The sequence below is a fragment of the Anoplophora glabripennis genome, unplaced genomic scaffold, assembly GCF_000390285.2.
Source record: "Anoplophora glabripennis isolate ALB-LARVAE unplaced genomic scaffold, Agla_2.0 scaffold463, whole genome shotgun sequence".
NCBI classification, from domain to species: Eukaryota; Metazoa; Arthropoda; class Insecta; order Coleoptera; family Cerambycidae; genus Anoplophora; species Anoplophora glabripennis.
In genome coordinates, this window is record NW_019416810.1 from 395,539 (window position 1) to 422,605 (window position 27,067).

At 31.3% G+C, this 27,067-nt stretch overlaps 1 protein-coding gene across 1 annotated transcript in view; it reads right to left on the bottom strand.

Annotated features, from left to right (window-relative positions):
* The window catches only part of LOC108909159 (vacuole membrane protein 1-like), a 37,547-nt gene extending 10,857 nt beyond the window's left edge, over positions 1–26,690 (bottom strand). The window contains exons 1-4 of the mRNA XM_023455495.1: positions 26,585–26,690; positions 25,582–25,804; positions 423–652; positions 194–343 (exon numbers count right to left, since the gene is read on the bottom strand). Of these exons, the coding sequence (XP_023311263.1) occupies positions 194–343; positions 423–652; positions 25,582–25,788 (587 nt within the window). The 5' untranslated portion in view covers positions 25,789–25,804; positions 26,585–26,690. The remainder of the gene's footprint in view (positions 1–193; positions 344–422; positions 653–25,581; positions 25,805–26,584) is intronic.
* Positions 26,691–27,067: the final 377 nt, after the last annotated feature.

Here is a 27,067-nt window from a genome sequence, read left to right on the forward strand (position 1 = left end):
GGACAGGACCGTTCCAGAGAAAATATTTTGATCCATAATTGAACTTTAATATGAAAAAAAAAAATGCAAAAATAGAACTTTTTCGTATAAGACTTTTCTATTACAAATAGCGTTAGGAAGTTGTAGTTTAATTTTTATAGATTATACACACCACATCCTGTATATTTATTTCAATTATATTTAACTACCTCACTTACCTAAACCTATCCAGTATAAACACCATAATAATTTCTTATACATGCCTTGTACTAAATTTTGATGTGGTCCTTTGGAATTCATTAATATGTATACTGATAATACTGATATAAGACCTAGTGATACAAGTTTCTGATTTGTTAATATCCTAAAAAAAAGAAAACGAATTGAATTCACAGTCCCCTATGCAAAAATACTCTTACAATGTTCCTTGTTAAATATCTTACTTTTTACCATATGTCGATAATAATATAATAACTTCTCTAATAAAATATTCAACCGTGACTATGGGTCTCTTCCATAACACCAAGCTCTCCCTGTCTTGTCTTTCTTTCTCTCTTTTCTGTTGTTCCGCATGATTCTTTGTTCTTATGTTGTTTTGTAAATTACTACCGTTAATTGTGGGGGCTCCGTCCTTTCTTGCACCACTTGTCATTTTGTTATCCAACCTTTGAACCTGGAAACAAATAAGTAACACCATTTTAATGGGATGGATCAAGATCAATTTGCACATTAATGTAAATTATTGTAACAAACACATACATAGCTGTCTAGCTACATGTTTCTAATTTGCAGTAATGTTATAAGGCTTTAAAAAAAAACGATATAAAAATATATGATAGCTGATCAATGATGTTTTGCAAAGCACATCTACAAAGTGTCTGGGAACAAATGGTCCTAACTTCAGTGGTATCTTCCATGGATGAATACAAATCAATTTAGATCATGTCACCTTAATATAATTTTACTTGCCTAAATAGCTACGAACATTATAATTTTTTAAAGATATATTTTTTATAACCTTTTGAGGTATGTTTTTCTATAAAATTACGAAAATTGGACTTTAATTTTCTAAAGCAGTTGTAAGCTAACTAAAGAGTGAAGTTGAATATTTGGGAAGATTCTTGTCTAATTAGACTTCATCTTTTGTAAATTTGGAAGCAGACAAACAATCTGTTAAATATAATTAAAACAGAAATGTAATTTCCAGTCTTGATAATGAAGAAATTGATTTTTCTAAACAACTATAACTGAAGTATGTGATATAGTGTTGCATACTCTTAACTTTCTACTTTTATTAGTGTGCGATTGGTTAAACAAAAATAATTTAAAAAAAATACCGTTAACTAACTATTTTGTCATAATATTTTATTTAATAAAATTTTTTACAAGTGACATACCTGATACCGAATAAACAGAAAAGAACACACAATTTGTTGCTGTTTTAAAATTTACATGAATATTTATTCAAATATTAACACCTTATGAGATAAGATGAATTCAATCATAAAACAAGTTTAATAAAAGTATAAATTTAGCAAAAAGTTGAATTAGAATATCCCCAAATACTTCAAAATATATAGTACGAGTATATACTTTTTTTTTATAGTAAATACAGTGACATTTCATAAAACTTAGTATTTTCTCAAAATTTATAACAAAAAAAAATATGCAGGGTGGTCCAGTTTCCGATGCGGAAACTTCAGGGGCCAATAGAAATTAAAAAATAATATGAGTTTGATATATTAACTATATTCGAAAAAAGTTTAATTAAGATTAAAAAAATCAAATTTATTAATTGTTGTCAAACGGCTAAAGATATTTCAATGAAATTTTGTAGACGTTAACTACCATCGAGAGAGTACGTTTTGCAATAAAAAACATTATTTTTCGTTTTCCAGTGGCGTCCGTACTAGCACGTTACTGGATATTTCTAAAGAAAAAGATGGTACGCCACTGCTTTTACATAAAATAAAAATCAGTTTTGGATTCTTCATTCAATTTGGAAGAAAAAAGCTTTCTTTAGATTTTTCTGTACAACTCAGCGTTTTCGAGTAAAAAAATAAAAAACGCTTTTAACACATTCAATGTGAATGTAATTTCCGATGCGGAAACTTCAGGGACCGATAGATTCAAAAAATAAAATGAGTTTTATATATAAACTATATTCGAAAAATGCTTCGTTAAGAAAATACAAGGTGTTCAAGATTGTTTTAAAAAAATCAAATTTATTAATTGTTGTCAAACGGCTAAAGTATTTCAATGAAATTTTGTAGTAACGTGCTAGTACGGACGCCACTGGCAGAACTAAAAATAATGTTTTACATTGCAAAACGTGCTCTCTCGAGGGTAGTTAACGTGTACAAAATTTCATTGAAATATATTTAGTACATTAAACTCATATTATTTTTATTTTCCGCATCGGAAACTGGACCACCCTGTATAGGGGGAAAATAAAAGGCTGTTTCAGATTTCTCATGTTTTAGATAGTGAATCTTTGACTACCTTAAATAAATAAAAAATTTCTCCGAAATACCTTATATACAAGATGGGTACTTTTAAGATATACACCATTAGTATCTACTGGAGCAGATTACAGCAGTAAATGAATGTTAGACTGTTTACTTTTAAACAGAAATGTCAAAATTTTCATTTGATTTTTTCATGGCTACTACGATCGAATGAAATAAATCATTAAATTGACCTTTTTTGGCCCTTAATAAAATCCCTTTACCCAAGTATTATACATCCTTGAACTCGAAATGTAATGCTTCACATAATGGTGCAAAAATCCAATATGGCGTCCATAAGAAGACCAAAAGTTGGTCATAAAAACAGTAAGATCTAGAAGCCTTGGAGGATGTTTTAACTTTCCAACAGACAAAAACCTTCCAACAGATTGTAATTATTCTACTTTCAATAATAAAAAAGATATGAAGGAAATGAGAAGTCAGTTATTTCAGCTTATTTCAAGAACGGTGCAACGTGTCTCCAATTTCTTTTCATAATCTGAAATGGCATGAAAATATGCAACTTTCTAGTAATTCAACCAGCCATGTATATATTCTAGTTCCGGAGGTACTAATGACCACCCTGTATATAGTTTTGCGACTGATTGCATCAAATGTGAAAGAAAGGGTTAAATAGGTACTTTTACAAGTCCATTTATTTTGTAAATTTAGGCAGTCTCGGTTGTTATAATGTTTCTGTCAACAGTTTGATTAAATACAAACTATGCTTGCAATTTGAAATTAAAAACAACAATGCTGTTTACTTTTGTTGTGTTAAGCCGACTTTAATGTGTTGTATCAAAACATACTATTGTCTTATTGTTTAATATATGATAAACACTAACTCCATTATCCAATACAAACAATATTAAAAACAGTTTCTGTGTCTGAAATTGCACTGGAATGAGACAAAGATACACAGTGACACAAATTTTGTTTTCTTTAATTGAGTATTCCTCCAATACAATTTACAGTGTTTTACCCTTCAGAAAAAGCCTGTACTGGGTATTCCCCTAAAACATTATCCGGTAAACTGCTGACGTAGAAAAAAAAAAGGAAAATGAGTATGAAATTGGATAGATATAAATTGTTTTGTAACAAAATTTTTGACACTGCAAATTTATACAGCGAGTTTAANTAGGGTTTCTGATTTCTCGGCCTATTTTTTTTCTCGGGACTCGAGAATTCTCGATTAGGAATTCCCGGGAATTCTCGAATTCTCGAGAAATTTCTAAAATTTAATAGTCATAATTTTGGTATTGCAATGCGAATTATAAACATGCTATTATACTTAACAATCATCATTAACATTTATTATTTATTCAGTAATTTTTTTTAATTAATTAATTAATGTTTCTACTTCTACTAACAAAACTAAATTAAACTTTAGAGTTTCTTCTTAAAAACCTTTAACTTGTTTTTTTTATTAAACACTTTCAATAGGTATACTTATGTTTATTTCAATGTTTTTGAATCGTGGCTTTCTTCCAATAATTATTAATAATCATTAATCATGCAGTCTTTTAATTAAACAAATAGTAAATAAGGAATTTAACTGAAGAAATCTTAAGAAACAAGCTTTAATTTAAAGATACAGACGCGTTCTTCCTATTAATTTATCAATTAAATTATTTTTTTTTTATAATCACAATCTTTTAATTAACAAAACAAAAATAAAATAGTCAACTAAAAGAACAGGAACTAAATATTTTCAGAATCAACATCAACATTAGGTATCTGCTTATAATATAATTTCTACACAGACTTATAAACTAGGTACATTAAAAAAAATAGATTCATAAAGTAAACTAAAGCCTTAAAAACTTAAAATAAATAAATCATGAGCTAGTCGAGATACCACTTTAACCGCTCAGTTATTTGTCGAGAAACAAATTGAACGCATGAATTATTTTTAAATTTCTCGATTTCTCGACACTTTTTTCTCGTCTCGAGTAAGGCCAGATTTCCCGAGAATTCTCGCTTCGAGAAGTCTCAAACAGAAACCCTAATATTAATATATGAAATAAGTTTAGAACAGTCAGTTAGATTCTTAAAAATTGGCAGTTATTGTACGTTGCTAAAGAATTGTATTTGTAGAATAAAGTTAATTTTTATCTGTCGCCAGTGGCGTAGTTAGGCGTGAGTCAGTGGACACTTTCATCATAAAATGTAGAATTCCAATGGATTTTATAAAATTTTTATTATTTCGGATTTGCCTAATATTTTACAACAAAAAAAGGCGTCTTGAATTTATGAATTTATTTCCTAATACCAACCTATTCTTAGAAAAATGGCCCGCAACTACAAACAACAATCATAGAAATAATCAGTTTCGACACAAAATCAAAGTAGATGTTGAAAATGGCCACCCTGTGATAAAACACACAATTCCAATCGTTTCATCATTGATTGTCTCATTTGTACAAAAATTCCTCGAGGATTTTGTATGACATCACACCTTTGAATTATTCGATTTCACAACTTGTTTTCATCTAGTACAAGTGTCTTATACACAAGAAACTTGAGGTGATCCCATACATAAAAGTCACAAAGATTCATATCATAAATGTGAGCTGGCCTAGCTTGGGGACCTGCGCCTTCAATTCAGCGATTAGGAAAGGTGTTGTCACGGTACTGATGAGCAACATGGCTGAATTTTTTTTCTAAGAATAGGTTATTAGGGAAAAAATTTTTAAAAATCCATTGGCGTTATACATTTTATGGCGAAAATGTCGACTGACTCATTAAAGGCCGCTTTGGTAGTTTCCTAAACCATTCAAACATTTGGTTCGCTATAGAGGAAGAAAAGGGGGGGGACAAGTGGCTTTCTTGAACATCTTCATAATGAGAAATCAGTGGCAGCTAGCCCATAGTGTCTACAGATAACCCACCTATACTGAGATAAGTACAAACAAATTCGAACCATCACCAGCACAAAAAAAAGCTATAATTAAAACATTAGTCACCATAGTTAGGGCTATATTGGAGCCAAACTGAAATACCTCACTGGAATTTTACAGACAAATAAATATAAAGAACGAGATATCAAACAAGTCATCAACTCTAGATTATAACAAATTGGACAAAAATCAGCAGGTAGTCTGTCTATTTTATGTTCATAACAGACCCTACTGTCAAGGTATTGCAAGGGAGTAGGTATAAGGTACAGGAAAAGTTCAACAGAAGCTAAAGCCAGCCTGAGATTGCCCAACATGCATTAGAGGGTCATACAATAATTTTGCGTTGGAAATCACACATTCACATAATATTAATCATGAACTGTATACTTTTTACACTGTAAATGTTCCGATAGTAAGTCCGTCTCCACAAAGCCTAGCCCGAGGACAACAAGGGTAGGTCAAAGATTCCTAGCTAAGACTAAGGAAGTACAATGTAGAGTTGTAACTTCAAAAGTGTTTAAATTTCAAAGAATAGCAAAATGAATGACCTATTATTACATATTTGAAAAAGATACTTACTCATCTGGATAAGGTGGTTCGGGAAAGTTGAGACTGTCACATTCATACGCCGCTAACGTAACTTGGGCTATGTGAGGCCCCAGATATAGTAAAAATGTGTGAAGCCCCGTCCCTAATCCTACCGATGATAATATACCTAAAAATTATAAGGTTTAGTCAATGTCATCAAGATAACAATTGTATGTGAAAGGATTGAAGTTGTAACATAATTCAAACATTGTATACAGAGTGTGGCATGTATAATCTATAAAAATTAAACTACAGCTTCCTGATAATATTTATAATAAAAAAGTCATATACGAAAAAGTTCTATCTTCGCGTTTTTTTTTTGTGAATTAAAGTTCATTTATTTAACGAAAATGAAGACCGACCCTGTGTTATTTATTAAAAACTTTGGAAATTTTTATGCGACCAGAGAGGCAACCTTATAATTTAAGTCGGTATAATCTAATACTAGTAATACTAAAAGAAGGTTAGGATACATTGTCAAAAAATTTGTGCACTTAAGTGATTTTGTATTTGCATTGAATTCATTACTCACTTAATTATTAAATATTAAGCATCGTCCATCGATCCATCAGTGTTAAAAAGTGAAAAATTCCAGACAAAAGTTTTTATTTTGTAATTCCACGATTGTGACAGTGTAATTTTTATAAAGAAGTAAAAATTAAGACTAGCATGCCGATTACATTAAAAACGAGATTCTTATTTCTTACTTTGCTTAATTTTTTAGTTTGTGCACAAACTAATTTTACAATGAACCGAGAAAACAATGGATTAACTATTTCCGAACGTGTCGATATGGTGTTAGTGTATGGTGCAGCCGGAGAAAATGCGCTTGCGGCGACTAGGTTGTACCGGGAACGATGGCCACAACATCACCCCCCATGTGTAAATACAATTCTACAGTGCGTTCACCGTCTGCGAGATACGGGAAGTGTTATTCCTCGAGAAGGATGTGGTCAGCAAGTGAACCTTAATGTTGAAGATGCAGTGTTGGAAAATCTTTATGAAGACCCTACAATTAGCAATCGACGACTCGCACAGCAAGTAGGAACCTCATCTTGTACCGTACATCGAGTCTTAAGGAGGCAGCTGTTGCACGAATGCGTTATTGCAAATGGTTTTTACAGCAATGTGCCAATCAATTTCCTGCTTATGTTTGTGTAACAGATGAGGTGACATTTACCCGTGATAAAGTGAATTTCCATAACATGCACATATGGGCTGATGAAAATCCTCACGCGATTAGGGAAACTCATTTTCAACATCGGTTTTCGGTAAATGTTTGGGCTGACATAATAAGCGATGTACTTGTGGGTCCCTATTCCTTTGAAGGACGACTAAATGGACCACATATGCTAACTTTTTGGAGAACCGGTTGCCTGAATTATTGGACGACGTGGCATTACAAGTTTGGGCACGCATGTTTTATCTTCAAGATGGGGCTCCTCCACACAGTACTCGAGAAGTAACGACACTTTTGAATGAAATGTTTCCTCAGTGTTGGATTGGACCCTTTGGTCCCGTGCCGTGGCCACCTCAGTCACCCGATCTAACTCCAATTTACTTTTATCTTTGGAGTCGCTTGAAGTCATTGGCTTACAATACTCCAATTGCTATGGTGGAAGAATTGTGAAATCGTATACATGAAGCTGGTGACACAATCAGGGGGAATACCTGGAATTTGGGAAAATATTCGCCAAAATTGGGTGTTAGTGCCATGCCTGTATCCACGCTAATGGGGATCAAATTCAACATTTTCTATAGGAATGGTAAGTTTTATTTCATTTTGTTCCATATTTTAATGGAGTTTGTTTAGTGCACACAGTTGACAACTACAGATGCTTACGGATGTGGTTTTGTTTGCGAACTCTTGCAGTAACAACAATGCATTTAAGATAGTAATTACTATTAATTATTATAATAAGAAAATATCAGTTTTTTTTAAATATGTAATTTTCTTAGCTTCTACTTTTGCGTTGAAAAATTCCCCAAAAATTGAGAAGTATCTTTCTAGCTTTCAACGACGATTTGTTTACTGGTCAACAGCACTTAACTCATCGTACAGCACATGAACAGGACCGTTCCAGAGATAATATTTTGATCCATAATTGAACTTTAAATTATGAAAAAAAAAAATGCAAAAATAGAACTTTTTCGTATAAGACTTTTCTATTACAAATAGCGTTAGGAAGTTGTAGTTTAATTTTTATAGATTATACACACCACATCCTGTATATTTATTTCAATTATATTTAACTACCTCACTTACCTAAACCTATCCAGTATAAACACCATAATAATTTCNATGTTTCTGTCAACAGTTTGATTAAATACAAACTATGCTTGCAATTTGAAATTAAAAACAACAATGCTGTTTACTTTTGTTGTGTTAAGCCGACTTTAATGTGTTGTATCAAAACATACTATTGTCTTATTGTTTAATATATGATAAACACTAACTCCATTATCCAATACAAACAATATTAAAAACAGTTTCTGTGTCTGAAATTGCACTGGAATGAGACAAAGATACACAGTGACACAAATTTTGTTTTCTTTAATTGAGTATTCCTCCAATACAATTTACAGTGTTTTACCCTTCAGAAAAAGCCTGTACTGGGTATTCCCCTAAAACATTATCCGGTAAACTGCTGACGTAGAAAAAAAAAAGGAAAATGAGTATGAAATTGGATAGATATAAATTGTTTTGTAACAAAATTTTTGACACTGCAAATTTATACAGCGAGTTTAAAAAAATTTTCAAGATAGATCAATTTTAGTTCTCAGTAACACATTTTTTCGCATCAAATCTGACATTGTAAGGGATCATTTTCAACAATGTATACTTAGCATAAATCTTTTTATTTGAGTTTTTTCTCGACTGATGTCAAAATGCATCCGTTTGAAGTTTGTCTTTACAACTTATTAATAATTAGTTGTGTATAAATTTACAGGCTGTCAAATTTTACTTCAAACACAATGTAATAAATATAACATTGTCTTTATTTTCTTTAATATTACGAACAGAAAATTATGTTTTAACATTTTAATTACAGTTATTGTAATTGAAGAGTAAGAAAGTAGTGTTATAACATAAAAAAATAGATTCAACTGAATTGCGCCGTATCTCACGTGATTATACCCTGTAATCTGTTGGCCTCCACTTATCAGCGAGGGACTTGATAGTCGTCAATTTACAAATAATCACCATTCCCTTAAAACGCCGCTACTGCTACATGTACACATGACATATACACAGTGTTTTTGAATAGAACTTAGAAAATAGTTTGGCATTGCAAATAAAGACGAAAAATTTAGAGGTTTTGTTTGTTTTAGAAGCTAGTTTTAATTTTGTTTCAGAGCATTTTTTAAATAGTGATTGGACTAGAACACCAAAGAATAACAAACACAAAACAGTTTGCCCCGCAAATAATGTAAAAAATATTATAATAATTGAAAACATTTTTCATTTTCTTATTGTAAAATTCTTAACTTTACGTAAACAGTAAAATCAGATTAGGTTCACAAAACGAGTTAATAGACTGTATTCGGAAGACATATTATTTATTTCAATACTCTTTTAGTGTGCCGTCACATATGTAGGCAACCCGCAACAAATTGTCATAGTTAAAATTGTACAGACCGAATCTGATCCTTGTGTACTATTTACATAGATACTATAAAAATGAACAACTTCCAATTAATTTATTTTTGCAAGGATTTAGAAGTATTTATGAACAAACAACACGTGTTTGGTAAAATAGATACACTAATTTACTTAAAACTTACAAAAAACGATATAAAAGAATATTCCTAAATTTAAATAAAGTAAAAATTTAACATTAGCCGTGTTATTCCTAATGCGCATGCTCGGAAGTAATAGCCTCATACACAGGTGAGATCTTGTTGATATATCATCGCTGTCATCATTATCGTATTTTCTCTTCTTTTGTTTAATCTTGACATTTTCTAGTTCTACTAAGTATTTTTATTGTTTTTCTTGGTGTTGTGTTGTGTCATTGTGTTTATCGAGAGTGTTTTTTTTCTTCAAGTGGTTTATTATAGACGTACTCTTAATCATAACCTAATTTTCTTGAATGATATCCTGTTGCGAGGCTACTTCACTTATATTGAAATTATCTTTAATGCGCATGCTCAGTAACATTGATATAATTTTAATTTATTAATTGCTATAAATGTCAATACATATTGTTCTATAAATTTAAATAAATAAATTATATCCTCCGTCACGTTTAATGCAATGTCTACCCTTTAAGAACATGTTTCTTTGGACAGCCTCTATATCAAAAGATATTGATTTCAGATTTGAAATCACTGAAAATTGTTACAATGCCAACGCAAAAAGACAAACAAATCATGAATTATTAAATTAGATACCCTCACTTTACAAAGAAAGATGTTCCTTCTAAAATTGCGATTTTTGGGAAAAAGAAAAAGCTTGTATGGACGTAGATACATACAGGGTGCAACACGACAAGTGTCAAAAGTAAAGAAGCCCTTGCTCGCCCAAAAAGATTATTTTCTTCTATAGACATTTGTTCTTTGAGGTACCAAATGATTTATTTTTTAGTTTTGGTCAGATAAGTACTTACAGAATTTTGTCGGCAGAATATTGCAACACCCTGTATATGAAATTATTCCATATTACATTTGAATATTTTCAGCAGTAAGTTGGAAACCTATGTTTAAAATTTCTCAGAAATACATAATTATAATTTACACTGGTAACATTTACGTGATGATTTCCCAGGGGGTTTCCCATATACAATGAAATAACCAAGCTGTTGGTGTGCGATCTATGGAATACCAAATTACAATTGATTTTCTAACATCGTGCGCCACTACTCTATTAATTAATAAGAAAACTGAAAGCAATGCTTTAATCAAATTCGTTACACAGGGAATATTCGTCTGAAAAAAATTAGACCAGACTTGGTACAATTCAGTTTCAACTGATTATGCTTCATACAGGGTGTTATAAAATACCATGCTTATGGAAATATGGAAATACAATTTTTCGTGTCAAAATAAGACTATTTTACCAAAATCTATTTGATTAGCTTTCGCTTTCTTTAGTCCAGTAGCGTAGCCCGAGGTAGAGGGGCTCCATCCTTGTACATTTTGGAGAACGGTTATCCAAATAGAATAGAATCAAACCCTTGCGCGTTTATTGTTACCGTACAGATTTAAAGTTCGGGAGACGTGTCTCTTAACAGAGTCGTACTTAGCTCTCTCTCAGTTTTCATTTCAGTCTTTTGCTAGATTTTGTTCCGGCCGTTCCAAGCTCTTATGCATAGATCTTAGTAAATTGTAGTCAGAGTGTTTTTTATATATAGGGTGTTTCAGTTTATAGGTACTAAAGTAAAAAGTAATAGAATAAATGAATACCAAATATTTTTTTCATTAATCCTAAAAAAGCACAATGTATTTAAAAATTCCACTCGACTAGATATCTTTTTAATGGTACTGAAACGTCATATCTTTTGTTTTGTATTTATCGTTACTATTTACAGCTAATACTATTGTGTTGCCACATATTTTGCGTGTTTTGTGTATTTGTATGTTCATATTTACATATTCTTCTATATTCTTTATTCTATATTCTATATTCTTTACGATCATTAGTTTTCGGACGGGAGAAACAACACAGCGTTGCGTTGATGAGTTGACGTATTGTGTATTTGTGTCGATTTGTTACTTTCACGGACGGTGTTTTTATTTTAATTGTATTTAATTAATATTTTTAGCGGTGCAGTCAAGTGAAATATGGCGGTTTGCAGGAACAGTGAAACGGTAGATATGTCAAAAACGCATTTTCTGTACAACAAAGGTGCACATGCGGTAAAAATTTTATACGCGGATTGGTACGAAAATTAAAGAAATATTCCAAATAAACACTCAAGTCAGTTGAAATATTATTGGTTTTTTACAGAAAATAAAAAAGCATAATAATTCAGGGTTGATAAAAATCCATGAAGCAAAAAAATGTATTTTTTAATGAATGTCCTGGTAATTTTAAATTTTATAATAGCAATAGAAAACAACAAATATTTTCTTTTCTATTTCATAAGATGCTCAGTATTCATTATTTTGGTTTTCTCTGGCTGTAGCACACGTCCAGAATGTGGAGGAGCCCCATGGTGTTGGAACCATATTTGTTGTGCCGATAAATTGGAATGGTTATTTTTCGGGAATAATATGTTCTTGCAAAAGTGATAAATATCGTACAGAGGTCAAATTTCCGTTTATAAAATAGGGTTCTATGACGTGTCCACCAATAATTTACTTTATGTCGTCGTTGGGTGTGAACTTCCTCCATCCAATGTGGATTTTGGTCTGACCAATACCTACAGTTGTGTCGGTTTACGTGTCCCTTTAAACAAAATTTAGATTCGTCAGAAAACAATATGTGGGTGACAAAGTTGACATTTTCGTTTAATTTATCCATAATAACTTCTCAGAACTCGATTCTGCGATTATAATCGCTTTCACTCAATTCTTGTAACAAATGAATTTTATATGAATGTAATTTTTTCCGTTTGCAAATTTTTTGAATGGAATATCGACTCGAGTTAAAGCTCTGTGGTACATCAAATCTTTTGCATTTTCCACCACATCCAACATAACATTCAAATAATTTTCTTCATTTGTAACGCTTACTGGTCTTTCACTTTTTTGTCGATCTTTATCACCTCCAGTTTCATGAAAACGCTGCAGTTTTTGAAACGGTTAATTTAGAAATACGTTCCCAATCGGGATTGCAATTCATGAAAAATATCCACTACTTCGTCATAACTTTGTCTTCTATCACCATATCCTGTAATCATTAAAACTTCAATACACTCGGTTTCACATAAGCGTGTGATTTTTGGAAGAAAATTATTCACACTAAATGTATTTTTGACATGTGTTGTCAAGATAATCACTATAAGACAAAAGAACGACGCGGTGTTGTTATGGAGCTAGAAACTTTCAAAGGTAACTTGATGGACTTTAAACTTAACAAACTAAAATATTTTTGTATAATTTGCAAAAAAATGAGTTTCAAAGTTCGATATCTCGAAAACAGTTAAGTTTAGGTACATGATGTGTTAGCTATATGAATTTTGTTTAAAATTTCGAGAATAATTGAAAAATGAAATAATATACAGGTTATTCCGTTAAAGAAAAAGCAACTTTGTTTCATCATGACTTTTTGACTGATCGTGTACACTTAATTTTTCTTTATGGTAATAGATTTTAAAAAATCTTAAAACGTTTGTGTCTTATGATTTTCCGATAGCTATCTTACTTTAGGAGATAATTGACCGTTTCCATACATATCAGCGACCTTGTATGTACCATTTAAGATTGCTCCAGCAACTGTACTTACATTTTTTTGTCGGTGGCCTTCCAACTTCATTTATTGTTTTATCACAAGGCTTTTTCTTTTATGCTTTTTTTATTGCATTTCTAATGATTTTCGTTTAATCATATTATAAATCCTCAACATATTTCCGATACATATTATCTTATCAAAAAAAAATTGATACTTTGATTTAAGAGATTTGAGATTCTCTGAGATTATTTTTATTTCAGCAACATCAAACTAAATGCATTCGATGTCCATAATTTGTAAATTAGGTACTTTTGGATAAAATTAAATCTCGTTAAATCGTCTTACTGAGAATTAAAAAATGTATCGTACTAGTTCCATGTCCACGAAATATTAGGACACCCTATACAGCGCGGGCGTTGTCTATTTTTGTACATAAAATCACCTGATCCTTCCCGCCTTGCTCCAAAAATTCCCCAGACGCGATACGTCTCGCGTTTCCGCTTATTCGGATCATTAGGTATGCTAACTCGCGTTAAACGAAAGACAATATTAATAAAAATCTGGCTAACTACCAACGCAACCTCAAAACCAAACTAAAATAAACCTACGGCATCTTCATGATAAACCAATTCACTATCAATGTCCATTACAAAGTCTCCCACTAACTGTCCTTGCATTGTTCGATAGAAACTGCCGTATATTTTATGAAACAGGCTAATCATGTACTTGTTCTTGCACCACTTATCGGACACTAATAATTCACAAACTAGAATTTGCTCCCCGTCATACGCGAGGTCAAATTTTAAAAATAAATACTAATCTATTTTTCGAAGCGACCCAAGACAATATTCCGATTTGGGAATTTTTTTGTAACGTGACCCCTCTACATAGTGTATAACTAACAAATTATTTTATTGATAAACCTTCCAATAACATAACGGATTTCATTAACGTTAATTAGAATGAGGAAAACTTTCCTTTATTCTTGACACGTTGTTGTGTTACGCCCTTTATGTATTTAACAAATAAAACATATACAGGGTGTGCCATTTAAGACTCCCGCTGCCAATGTCTCCGAAATGAAGAAATTTATTTTAGTTCCGGAAACTGCAAATTGCAGTTAGAATTGTTCAAATCTGTCTGTATAGATGGCGTGGCGATACTAAAATTTTTTTGATTCCTGGAACGTGGAAATGCGGTCCATCTGAAAGATCGTTAAATTTTGAGTAATCTTTGTAATATAAGATTTTGCTCAATATTTACTTGTTTTCGACATGTCGACTTCAATACGCAATCTCGTATGATGTAACAGGAAAATCTATTATTTTATTTAACAAACAATAAATTATTTAAAAAAATGATCAACTATAAAAAAAATTGTCTTATAGGGGGTGGAGACGAGCCGTATTTTAAAAAACATCATTAAAAAATTCAGTCACAAGTGGCTCATGTCATTTGTTTAAAATAAAACATGTATGACAGATGACACATATTAGTTTCCCAATAATTACAGTTTTATCAGATTGTGTCTTTCAATTTAACTATAAGTACTAGTACCAATGTAATTTTTTTTCTGTAGTCGATGATTTGTTTTTTTATAATTTAAGGCCATATGTTTATATACATTTTTTTTACTATTTTTATATTGACCAGAGGAACACGTCTTCAACGTGTGTCGACTTAATCCTGAAACACCCTGTATACTATGGATTATCACAACTCTTTAAACAGCAAAGATAATTGAATTATAATTTATGACCTTTAAACTACAAATTTTTTCTCATTGCAGACTTAAATTAGTTTTGTACCACATGAGGTCAAATTTCAATGTTGACTGCTTACACACCAACAAAAAATTTCAAACAAATTGAATATAAGTAATATTAACATAGTTATATCGGTAATGTTTTGGGTTTTTTGATAAGTTGAACATAATAGTTTGGGATCTTACGACTTTATCGGCATTGTATTAAAGCTAGGGTTGCAGTTCTTTTTTTCTACTATTTTAGTGCTGTAAAAAAAAATAAAAATAATAAAAGTTACTAATCATCAATGAATTTTAGAGCTAAAATTGATTTAATTCATTTTTTCTTTAGCTCCTAAAGTTTAATATGTGTTAAAAATGACATTTCAAGATTTTCTTTCTGTGTTTTGATTAGTATATCTTCGAAATTTGAAAGCAATTCATGGTACATACAAGGTGATTCACAACTTATCCGAAAAACTTTGGGAAAAAATCCTCATAGTTTCCGTATTTACAACCCTTAATTCGCTGGACTACTGTTAGTCTCTAGCATCACATTATGCGCTGTACGCAATGCGCTCTCTCTCTCTCTCCACGTGGTCCCAGATGATTCCGAATAGTGTTTACATTAGTTTTCAAGTGTAAAAAAATGACTTACGTGTATAGCAACTTGAAGTTGATGGAGATCTTTTTACTTTATGGTGAAGCAAGACATTTGTGTTACGGTGAAGTAAGACAACATTTGTGTTAGTTCGTAGAAACTGGGAAAGACGGGCCCAAATGTATTTATACGTCGGTGGATTTTTTTCGGATGCGTTCTAAGTATAATTTTCGAAATATGTGTCAACAAAGTACAATATACTACATTTTTTCCAACAAGAAATGATAATATCGTTTTTTTTTCATGATTGGAAACAAATTCACGACATAAAAAAAATCACGAAAAAAAAAAGTAATTCAACTCGAGTTGGAAATGCTATTTATTCAACTCCTGTATTATATATAATTTAAATCAAAATTAGCTATAATCTACAATACAGCAAATCATTAATTATGTTTCACTTACAGTCTGTTCAAAACCGGTAACTTGGAATTTTCTTTTATTTTATATTATTAGGCATGCCCCGTTAAAATTAAATCAATTAATAAAAATATTCATGTAAATTCGATTAATTTAATGTTTTAGTTATTAAAAACAAAGAAGGCGAGTCATTTCCAATTTTCAAAGGAAAATGGCATAGAAAAAATGTATGTATGTGTACAAAAAAATATTTATTAGTGCCATGGAATTTTTTTACCCCTTCATCCTCGCCACTACGCAGAACCTGTAGAAGATTATCGTAAACGGTAATATAAAAATATATAGGGACTTCATTTGGATCTTGGAAGTTATTTAAAAATGCATGTTTATTGGCTTAAATTTATACGATTTTTTTGCTTAAAACGACGTTTGCTATCCCGTTTCAATTTGTACACGTTTTATAAACACCCTGTATAAAGCGCGAATTACACAAATTAATAATTTCCAGTATCAATTTTAGAAAATTTGAAAAAAAAATTAAAGCATAATGAGGTTTTTGCTCCCCATAACAAACTCTCTATTAATAAAATGCAAAAAATTAAACATCCACATGACTATAATTTTCTTTATCTGCTCCCACTATAGTAAATAGACTATTAATACATTGTTTTTAAAAGGTAAGTGGATTTTACCGTAGAAGTTGCTATGAACAACGGGAGGTAAGTGAGGTAACTTACCTCCTTAGGGAAAAAAGCGATTTCGAGTTATTTATTTTCGAGTTTATTTTATGAACAAATAAATAGAAATATTTGAAGAACATTACATTGTATTAATTATTAGGAATGAATATTTATAGTAATTGTGCAGTTATTACATTTAGTAACATTTATAAAATCTGTATTAGCCAATTAGCCAACGTTGCCGATGTTCTTCGGAATGAATGGCCTGTACATGTTTCAGGATGTTCTAGTTTCAAAAGCTGTGCAATCTTATTAGGAATCATAGAAAGGGTATTCTGGTTGGTTGTAACATCTACCTGCTTGACAGCACATAAAAAAGCGTGAAATTTCAGTTTTAATTTCCAATCTAATCTTGATACCTATATTTCTTGAGAATTTCTAGGTGAGAACAAAACCCAGACGAGGAGTAATTGTAAACGTACGTGACATACCATTTTTAGAATCTGAAATTGTAACTACAATAATGTCATCGAAATTTTTGAAATAGACGTCCAAAGTAAGTTTGCATAACTCATCAGAACGACATGCTCCTGCAATGCCTAAGACCGTCACTACTTCCATTAGCAAATATTTGTTATCGGGTGCCTGAACGAGAAAATCGTTGACTTGTTCTATTGTAAAAACGTTTGACTTTTAGGTGTATATCCACGTTCTTGTGGATATATCAAAATTGTATTGTATCTCTATGAAAATAGTTGACTTAATTATTGAGTAAGTATTCACTACGCAAACTCGCCGGTGAATTTAAAGTTCTTGACTTCTTCAGAAACACCAGTATTTTTGTTCTGGCACTATTATTTGATATTTCTATATGCTCGTCTGTAGTGCACTTTCGACTTCTCGGGCAATAAAAATTCGCACTTTCTATTTGAAAATCACTCATTTAGAAATAATTAAAAACCAGCAAAATTGCAACTTTTATGTAGCTTTGTGTATAAACACCTTAGAAACGACAAAATCCAAACAACCAAGGGGACTTTGCAAGATTTCGAATAATGTCAAAATGAATTGATTAAGAAATGTCAAAAAATAAAACTTAATCTTTATTTCATGAACTTTAAAGAACTGTGGAAGCAGATAAAATGTTATACACCACCCAGCAGTTAAGTATAATATACCAGTCTCGGACTCTATTAAATAAAAAATGGAAAACAGTCTCCCTTTAAAAAAGAATAAATGTGAAAGTGAAAATACAACATTAAACGTAAAAATAAAAAATAATTAAAGACGAGACATAACCACAAACTTGTTGGCTACTTTAACGGTGCAAACTACCCCGTCTCCCAAACTTGCGTCACTGGTAATTTGTATGACAAATTTATAAGACAGATAATGATAAAATAAAATTTAAAATGCATAAATTACGGTACTTAAATAAAAATTATTAAGTTACGAATTATAACTTACGTTATTTATAAAGTACGTGGAAATAGAGACATCCTCAGTCAAGTTCATTGTGTTTAGTGGCAAAGGAAAGGCACCTGCTACACAGCTGCTGAATTTAATTTAATGAAACCGAATACACGTTACTGACCCCGCAACACTTTCGAATGAACTGAGATGAGAGAGAAATTCACTTTACATACATTCTAAATATCGCTAACTTTCAAATTTCTTGATAAAGATGTATAGTGATATTTATAGATGCAATACGAATAGAACTTCCTTAGTTGTTTTTTACGAAATATGTGATTTTCTTATTGTTCTAAAAATATCTGCGTTCACAAGTTCTTTCTTTAACAGCTGTTTAAGGACTACTGTTTCCGAAACTTCTTTCTTGCCAACATTTCGATTAAAAACGCGACAGCACGTGTGTAAGTCTTTCGCCAAGTTCTGGACCAAGGATACCTATCTATGATATGTATCCAAAAAATTTAAATGGCATTTTGTACAAGCAATCGCATCGAAAATATTCAGAACTTTAAAGTAACAGGTACTAAAGAGGTCCTGAGGCTCATACTTCGCTCCTTGATTTTAGTCATTATTTACCTGCGTCCTAGATATTAAACAGTTTTGGAATTGAATAAAATAACAAATTATGTATACTAATGACGAGTATGTCGATATTTGAATGTTACAAGAACTGTGCTGCTGCTGTACGACTTTATCATGCCAGATATCCCAATCGTCGTGTTCCTGCTAGAAAAACTTTTGCGGGGGTAGAAAGAAGACTTTGAGGAAGCGGACACATTCAACCTCGTCCTGAAGATACTGGCAGAAGACGTCTTATTCGCGATGTAGAACTTGAAGAAGTTGTCCTTTTATTTACAAGATCAGAATTCTGAAACTAGTACCAGAAAATTGGCGACACAGTATATCGTTTTACATACTACGATTTGGAAAATTGCGAATGATAATCTTTTATACCCCTACCATCTACAACCTGTGCAGGAATTGACTGCTGCGGATTTACTTAACAAGATAGATTTTTGTCAATGGTATATGAACATTTCAAGGGAAAAGAGAAATTTTTTATCCAGTATTTTGTTTGATGATGAAGCGTCAATTCAAATACAGGATTTAGTGAACCATCACAATAATCACTCATGGTCTAACGAAAATCCTCACCAAGTTTGTACATCCAAATTTCAACATACTTTTAGTTTAAATGTATGGGCAGGAATCGTAGGAGAATATCTTATTGGTCTGTTTATTCTTCCTCGGCCGGATATTTGAGATTTTTAAACGAGCAACTCCCAATATTGCTTGAAGACGTGCCACTAGCTATCCGTGAAAACATGTTGTACGCGCATGACGGAGCTCCTGCTCATAGTACATTAGCTGTTAGACAATGGTTAAATTTAAATTTTCCTGGAGGATAGATAGATAGGTCGAGGGAACGATGCACCAGTCAAATGGGCTGCGCGATCACCAGATCTCACACCCATGGACTATTTTTTATTACTAACGCTATTGATAGTGTGGGGATGCTTCGTCAAAGAATTTTTGCAGCAGCTGAGGAAGTAAAGAATGACACATTTTTTCAAGAGTTCGTCGTAATTTAGTCGTAGAATTAGACTATGCTTACAGGAAAATGGAAATTACTTCGAAAATATCCTTTAAAAAATATAGTTTTTTTATTGTCAGCCAATTGTTTCTCTTAAATTTTCTATTGACTGTTGTGACTCTTGGTTTTAGTTGTTTTGCTCTTTTTTCTAATAATTATTATTAAACTAACAATAAATAAGTATTTGGATAGGGATCGGTCGATATCCTCACGGTTTAAGGTGTCAGTACTTAAATCGGGTGAAAATTCTGCCCGTGTTCGATTCCCGCGGCCGGTAGGCCGTAGATTAGCTATGCTTGTACGGAGGATTGGCACCGTCTGTGCAGGTATGGTAGGGTGGAAGAATGTTGGCTTGGATCAATGTGAGAGATTGACACTGGTTGGCATTTAACCGCCCCCCCTAATTAATGAGGTTTTCCAGGTTTCCCTCATTCCTGCACTGAATGGTGGTTAGGGCCTACCAACATAAGTCGTTCCTGGGTGCAAATGCGGCCTGCCTAATAATAATATGCCGCCTCCTCTCCCGCACAAGTCTCCGGCTAATTCTCGTAGTTAGAATGAGGAGTAGAAATATTATTATTATTATTATTATTATTATTATTAAAATAACACACATGCTAAAATAATACGCAAAAAGAGTAAAGTAAAATTAAAACAGGGAAAATAATGTTGTCTCAGTTGATTCCTGCGCCCCCTTTTGGTCGAATTTTAAAATACAGATCTCAACTAATAAGTAGTGTGAGCGAGGCAATGCGTTCTGAATTTATTAACAAGTGACTGTTTGTACCTTGGTATTCGTGGAGGTATAAATCCGTAACACTAATTTATGAAATTAAAAATATCTCCTCAACGATTGGCTTTAGCCATTTTCAATAAGTATACCTTTTTTGTCCAAAAAAATCCAATATTTTGTTACTAAAAGTTGTATACGGGGGTTGGCAAAAAAGTTACTATATATTCAATACATAACGTTGCCTGCAGAGGGCGCCTCGTACTCAACACTCAAAAATCATTCATTCATATTTCCCATCATTAAAAACCTCTGTTGAAAATTTGAAACATTTCTGACTACAATCATAGACATTATTAAGGAAAAACCATTTTTTATTTTTCACTTTGACGCCCCGTATCTTTTTTATTATGCGATATACATATGCTAGGTTAAATCGACTTATTTTCATCTAAGGAATCTCTGGTATCATTTGTGCCCCTCTATTTAAATACACCCTGTAGAACAAGAAAATCCTTCTAAACTATAAAAATGTTGAAATACGAGGATTTCTTTAATTTTTCGCAGTGAAAGATCACGGAAAATATGGGCACTTATGTAAACATCCTCTTTTGTGGAGGATATTGTAAAAATACTCAATAATTGTAATTAATTCATGTGTTAATAGTTTGTATTATTACCTAGTACAGTGAAGAGTAGTGAGGAAATACTTGTTTTCGCATACATGCTTCAAATTGTTAATATGAAAAAAAAAAGTTTTGTTATATTTCCTCTTCCAATAAAGAATACTTTGACGTCCTTTTATTTGTAAGTATAAAATGGACGTAATTTCTATATTAAAAACATTTTTAACTGTGTTGGGGGAAGAGAGTTCAGAAACTTGTTTAAATATTGTAATTTGAAATCGACCCATATTAACTTCAGGTATGCTTCAGGAACTATATTCAATTTTTAATGAAATACCCTTTTTCCTGTTATTTTGTTACATCTATATAGGTAGTATAACCTTTTAATTAGGCAGGAGTCTTAAAAAAGAACAAATATTGTTACTGAATACAAAATATTTAACCACAAATTCTTTTTATAGCATTTATCATGTTGTTCTAACTACCTTAAAATCGCATGTGTTGGCAAATACATGTGATGATGCGGCTAATTACCGAAATGGCATTGAGAATTATACCGTAGTTAATTAAACAAATTAATAGTAACAAATCAGATAAAATTTAAAAGAACAAACAAATGCGTTTCACACTAATAAAAGTGTATCTCCCTTTTGGTGATAAAAAAAAGTTGGCGGGTCTTAACTAGAAAATTTAATTGTCCACTCAGTTTTGACAGAACTTACTTTTAGCTTAGTTATTAATGACAGAGCTACGCCAAGTGAGAACGAAAAAATAAAGCAGCACTTACACGAAAGCAAACAATAATTAATTTATGAAGCCATGCCAAACAACACAATTTCTAATGAAAATATTGAAGTTGATTCTCTAGATTGTAATTACGTTACCAATTACTGGTAGAGTAGTAAGTGGTAGGTGCTTTAGATAGATATAAATCTGTATTTCACGAATAAATGAATAGCAATTATTTCACTTTTATCGTATAATCTCGCACGCTATTCCGAAAAAGTCTTTTAACTATCTACAATGTGGATATTTCTATATTTATGGAAAATATATTATTTTTTATCAGTTTAATGATTTATTATATCTCACTAGTATTAAGTGAAGAATTTTCTTGCTGATGTTACTGGGAAAAACATATTCATTTAACAATGAAGGTTACTTTGCACAGCATAACAATAATATATATTTTTTAAATTAATCCTGACATTGGCAATAAAAATTTTTATTCTGATACAATATAGAGATAGAGATCTGAAATATTTTAATCAAAACTTATACACCACATTGTCCTTGTACAGTTAGCTTAGGAACAAGTATAAATATTTAATATAATATGCTGATTGATAACAACCAACATTAATATGAAAATAAAACAATGTGCTTTTATGTAAAATTCCTTAGTAAAAAAACAGCACAAACTATACAATCTGCAGTGTGTTTCAATTGTAATTACAGGGCGTGAAAATAAAAAAGTGATTTCGGCATTTAAATTGAAGAATATTGAAGACTTGTTTTTGGTATAACAGGGGGCCTTTCGATTTGGCAAAATTAGTAGTTATTAGTAGCTAATAGCAACTTAAGAATTACTCTGCACTGATATTAGTTGCCAATAGGTAAAATATTTGTCAAAACGAAAGCCCCGCAGGTTAGGCCAGGAAATATAGAGTTGGGCGCGACTTTTTGTTTCGGCAAGCTGAATTTATCACTATAGATGCTAAATATTATGTACAATAACATATTAGTTTCCACAGTCATAAAAATGGGGGGAAGATTGTTTACAGGGTGGTTAATTGCATAATTTTTACGTAAATTCACGTTTTTCACTTATAACTTTTTCCGTTCAAAAGACCTACAAAACTAGCCCTCGAGTGTAAAAAAATATTGATTTGATCAAAAGTTATAAACAGAAGAAATTTATTTATGACTTTTGAATTAAACATTTATAAACTGCATTATTATAACCAGAACGTTTTGGCATCGCATCCTCTCATTCCTTATCACTGTCTAATAATTCGCACGAAATCTGGAATCGGTAAGTTGAATAGTTTACAGGTTATGGCCTTATAAACAAATTTACTAATAATTAGTCTGGATGATCCGGAGGATCTTCCACAATCGCACTGATTTTTTTCATGGTAGATTTCATAATAATACACTGACATCTATCATTTTTTTTTCTAATTTCAAATTTGCAACCTGGATTTTTTTTTATTTTTTAGCCTTAGCTGCAAAATGAAATATACGACGCACGAGCGTGATAGTTATATCGAGCGTCTGTAGTTATATATTATTATATACCTATTCGGAAAGCTTATGAAAAATGCTATAAGTTAAAAAAAAATCGTCAAGATTCGTTGAAAAACAACGGAGTTACAGACTGTCAAATATATTATTTTCAAGCGAATTTCGCTTATTTAACGGCAGAACTATGAATATTATCGTCATTTTCTTCGGACTCGCTGTCGTTCGCTTCCCCTACCCTTCCGCCGCGCCAAGGCTCGCCGAAAATCAAGCGACCCATTGACTTTTGACAATATTTCTTATGCACTTTACATACTTCCACAAATAAAATATTTTTACCTGGGAAAGTACTCGGGTTGCCGGTAATGACAGTATTTTTTTTTGGCCGGTAATGACAGTATTTTTTTTTGCCCGCTACCAACCTAATTTGTTTAACAATAGGCCATCAACTTTGACAGTCTATAACTCCGTTGTTTTTCAACGATTCTTGACAATTTTTTTTTTTACTTAAAGCTCTTTTCATAAGCTTTCCGAATATGTAATAATATATAACTATATCACGCTCGTGCGTCGTATATTTCATTTTGCAACTAAGGCTAAAAAATGAAAAAAATTTCCAGGTTGCAAATATGAAATTAAAAAAAAAATGATAGATTTCAATGTATTATTATGAAATCTACCTTGAAAAAAATCAGTGCGATTGTGGAAGATCCTCGGGATCGTCCAACTTACCAATTCAAGATTTCGTGTTATTAGACAGTGATAAGGAATGAGAGGATGAGATGCCTAAACATTCTGGTAATAATAACGCAGTTTATAAATGTTTAATACAAAAGTCATAAATAAACTTCTGTTTATAACTTTTGATCTCGTTAATATTCTTTGACGCTCGAAGGCTAGTTTTGTAGGTCTTTTGAAGACGAAAAAAAAAGTGCTTTACTGTTTTCTCGTGGAAATGAACGGAAAAAGTTATAAGCGAAAAACGTGAATTTACGTAAAAATTATACAATTAACCACCCTGTAAACAATCTTTCCCCCATTTTTATTACTGTGGAAACTAATATGTTATTGTATATAATATTTAGTATTTATAGTGATAAATTCAGCTTGCCGAAATAAAAAGTCGCAAAATGGTCATTTTCCAACTTATTTTCCTGGTCCAAGGTGTTTTAAATAAAAATGTACCAATCTACCGAACACATGAAGATATCGAAAATAAATTTTTGAATTAGAATATAAAAATAAATTGGCATAGATATCAGTTATGCTGGTTATATTTTCCTCAAAAATTATAGCGTACAAATAGGGAAAAATGCTTTTAGAAATGAAAATTTTATCTTGAATGACAGTCATCTCTCAATTTATTTTGTTTGATTTTTTTAGCTTTAGTACAAATTAGTAATTATTTATCAACGCTACTGCTTTCAACAGGGATTTAATTTTTGTCATATATAATGCCATTTTATTCATACAATATGTATTTTACATTTTTTATATACGCCATTATATTATACTCTGCACATTATTTTTATATTGAAAAATAATTTAAATACTCATCAAAAAATCTATGGTAACCGAAGCCCTTCATAATTTGTTTAATATTTTCAAAAAGTTGTTTTGTAGGTGTTTTTATATGACAATAATTGCTATTTTCTTTTATAAATATAGAATTATATTAGGTACTATTTCTTTTTTAATCAAATTTTAACGCGTAAGTACAGGGCGTAACAAAAACACTTGACCAAAATTTAATGGTAAAAAACTACAGGACGTTACAAATTAATTAAAATATGTGGTTGATTTTAAACGACAAAAAAAAGCAGTGCTAATCATGTTAATAATGTTATGGGTTTTACTTAATTCCTGAATAACATTAATAATAAATAAATTACTAATTAATAAGTAAATCCATAAAACAATTGTGGTATGTAGATATATTTATGAAAAATTAAAGAAAGCCAATAAAACAAATTTTTTTAACTTAAAATTTGGCCAAGCGTTACACCCTAAGTAAATATATAGCTTAAATAATTACTTGAGACTGCGAAGATAGAGGATAACCCAAATGTTCCTCGATAGGACCATAACAAATGGCAACAACAAAAGAACAATCTAGGGAACCAATTCAAATTGGCTTTCCTACGTTTTTTTTATCATACCAGTTCAGTTTTGGTGCCGGACATTTTTAGCCCTCTTTGTCGACATTCGTTCTTCAGTTGTTCTTTAGTCAGCGACAACAACTCGTCAACTGATTTAGATCTACTGGCAGAATTGCTTATATTGTTTGAACTACTAGAAGCGAGGCTGGATACATTTTTTATGTTCTGCTTATTCACTGAGGATTTTCTAGTTTTCCTACCAGACATTTTTGCTATGTCCAATCTTTAAGAAAAATTGATATTAATTCTGCTAAATATGTAAATTAGTAGGTAATGTTTTAAGTTCGAGGAAATACATACATAAAAAATTTAATTTAATAATGATTATTTGTAATATAACTGAAAATGAACCGAAGCAAATATTTTGTTACTCTACATTGAGTAATACTTAATAAAAATATTAATTTCTAAGTTTTGCAACCCAACTGCAGAACAATGAATTTTTAATTAAATAAAAGCAGTCACTATATCAAACACACATCAAGATAAAAGTATTAAGAATAAATTAAAATATTATCTTTCTCAGTGAACTATAAATTAGATAATTAAACAATCTACCGTTTTATAAAAGTTCATACATCAGTACATCACATTAATTGGATTAAAGGTTGAACTAAAATCCAGTAATACGCCGCCAATAACCAGTTATTTTCAATAACCAGGTATAAGCAAACAAAGGCAGAATTTAAATAACGATTTTGCAATTTTGAATATTCCCTGCCAATGTAGAACTATTCCCTTGTGATGTGTAACAATTCTTGCTGACCAGTATCTGCGGTTTTTCCCAAAAAAATTGATTTTCGTATTATCTGTGTACATCTATTAAATAAAAAATAAGTGCGAAAAGGAAAATATTCCAATCAAAGTACAGCAAATTAATTAATTAAAAGGATATGCAAACGAAATCTAACCTAAAAATTGAAAAGTCGGAGGGCAAAAGTAACTGAATGCTAATAAAATAAACATAAACCTAAGTTAAAATAATTATATTAGAAACACTCACCTCGAACTATACTTCAGGAAATACTTAATATTAAACACATTACAGTTAATATAATAAGTTTTATTAAACAGAACTTGTAAAAGTGAACACTGTCGTAGAAAGTGTCACCCCATTTTCTGTAATACACGTCATTATTAGGAAATTAAGACAGTGAGATATAGGCAACCTTACATACTGACGGGAGTATTATTGGTTGCCCTACAACTGTATTGCTTCTTTCTAAATTCATTTTATATACCAGGGTCGTAGTTAGAGAAGGGTAAGAAAGGGCATTGCCCTGGTTAGCAAAATGTCTGAAATATAAGTTTGTAGAGAGTGAGTAGACAACTACTCAGTTCTCAGATTCATACTGCCTTATAGGAAAGGTAAAATATGTCGCAAGGAAATAATTACAGGCAGTGCCTGAGATATAAAAATACAAAATGAAATAAGAATGCCACGTTAGTTGGAAGATATATTACAATTTGTTAAATAAAGATTAAT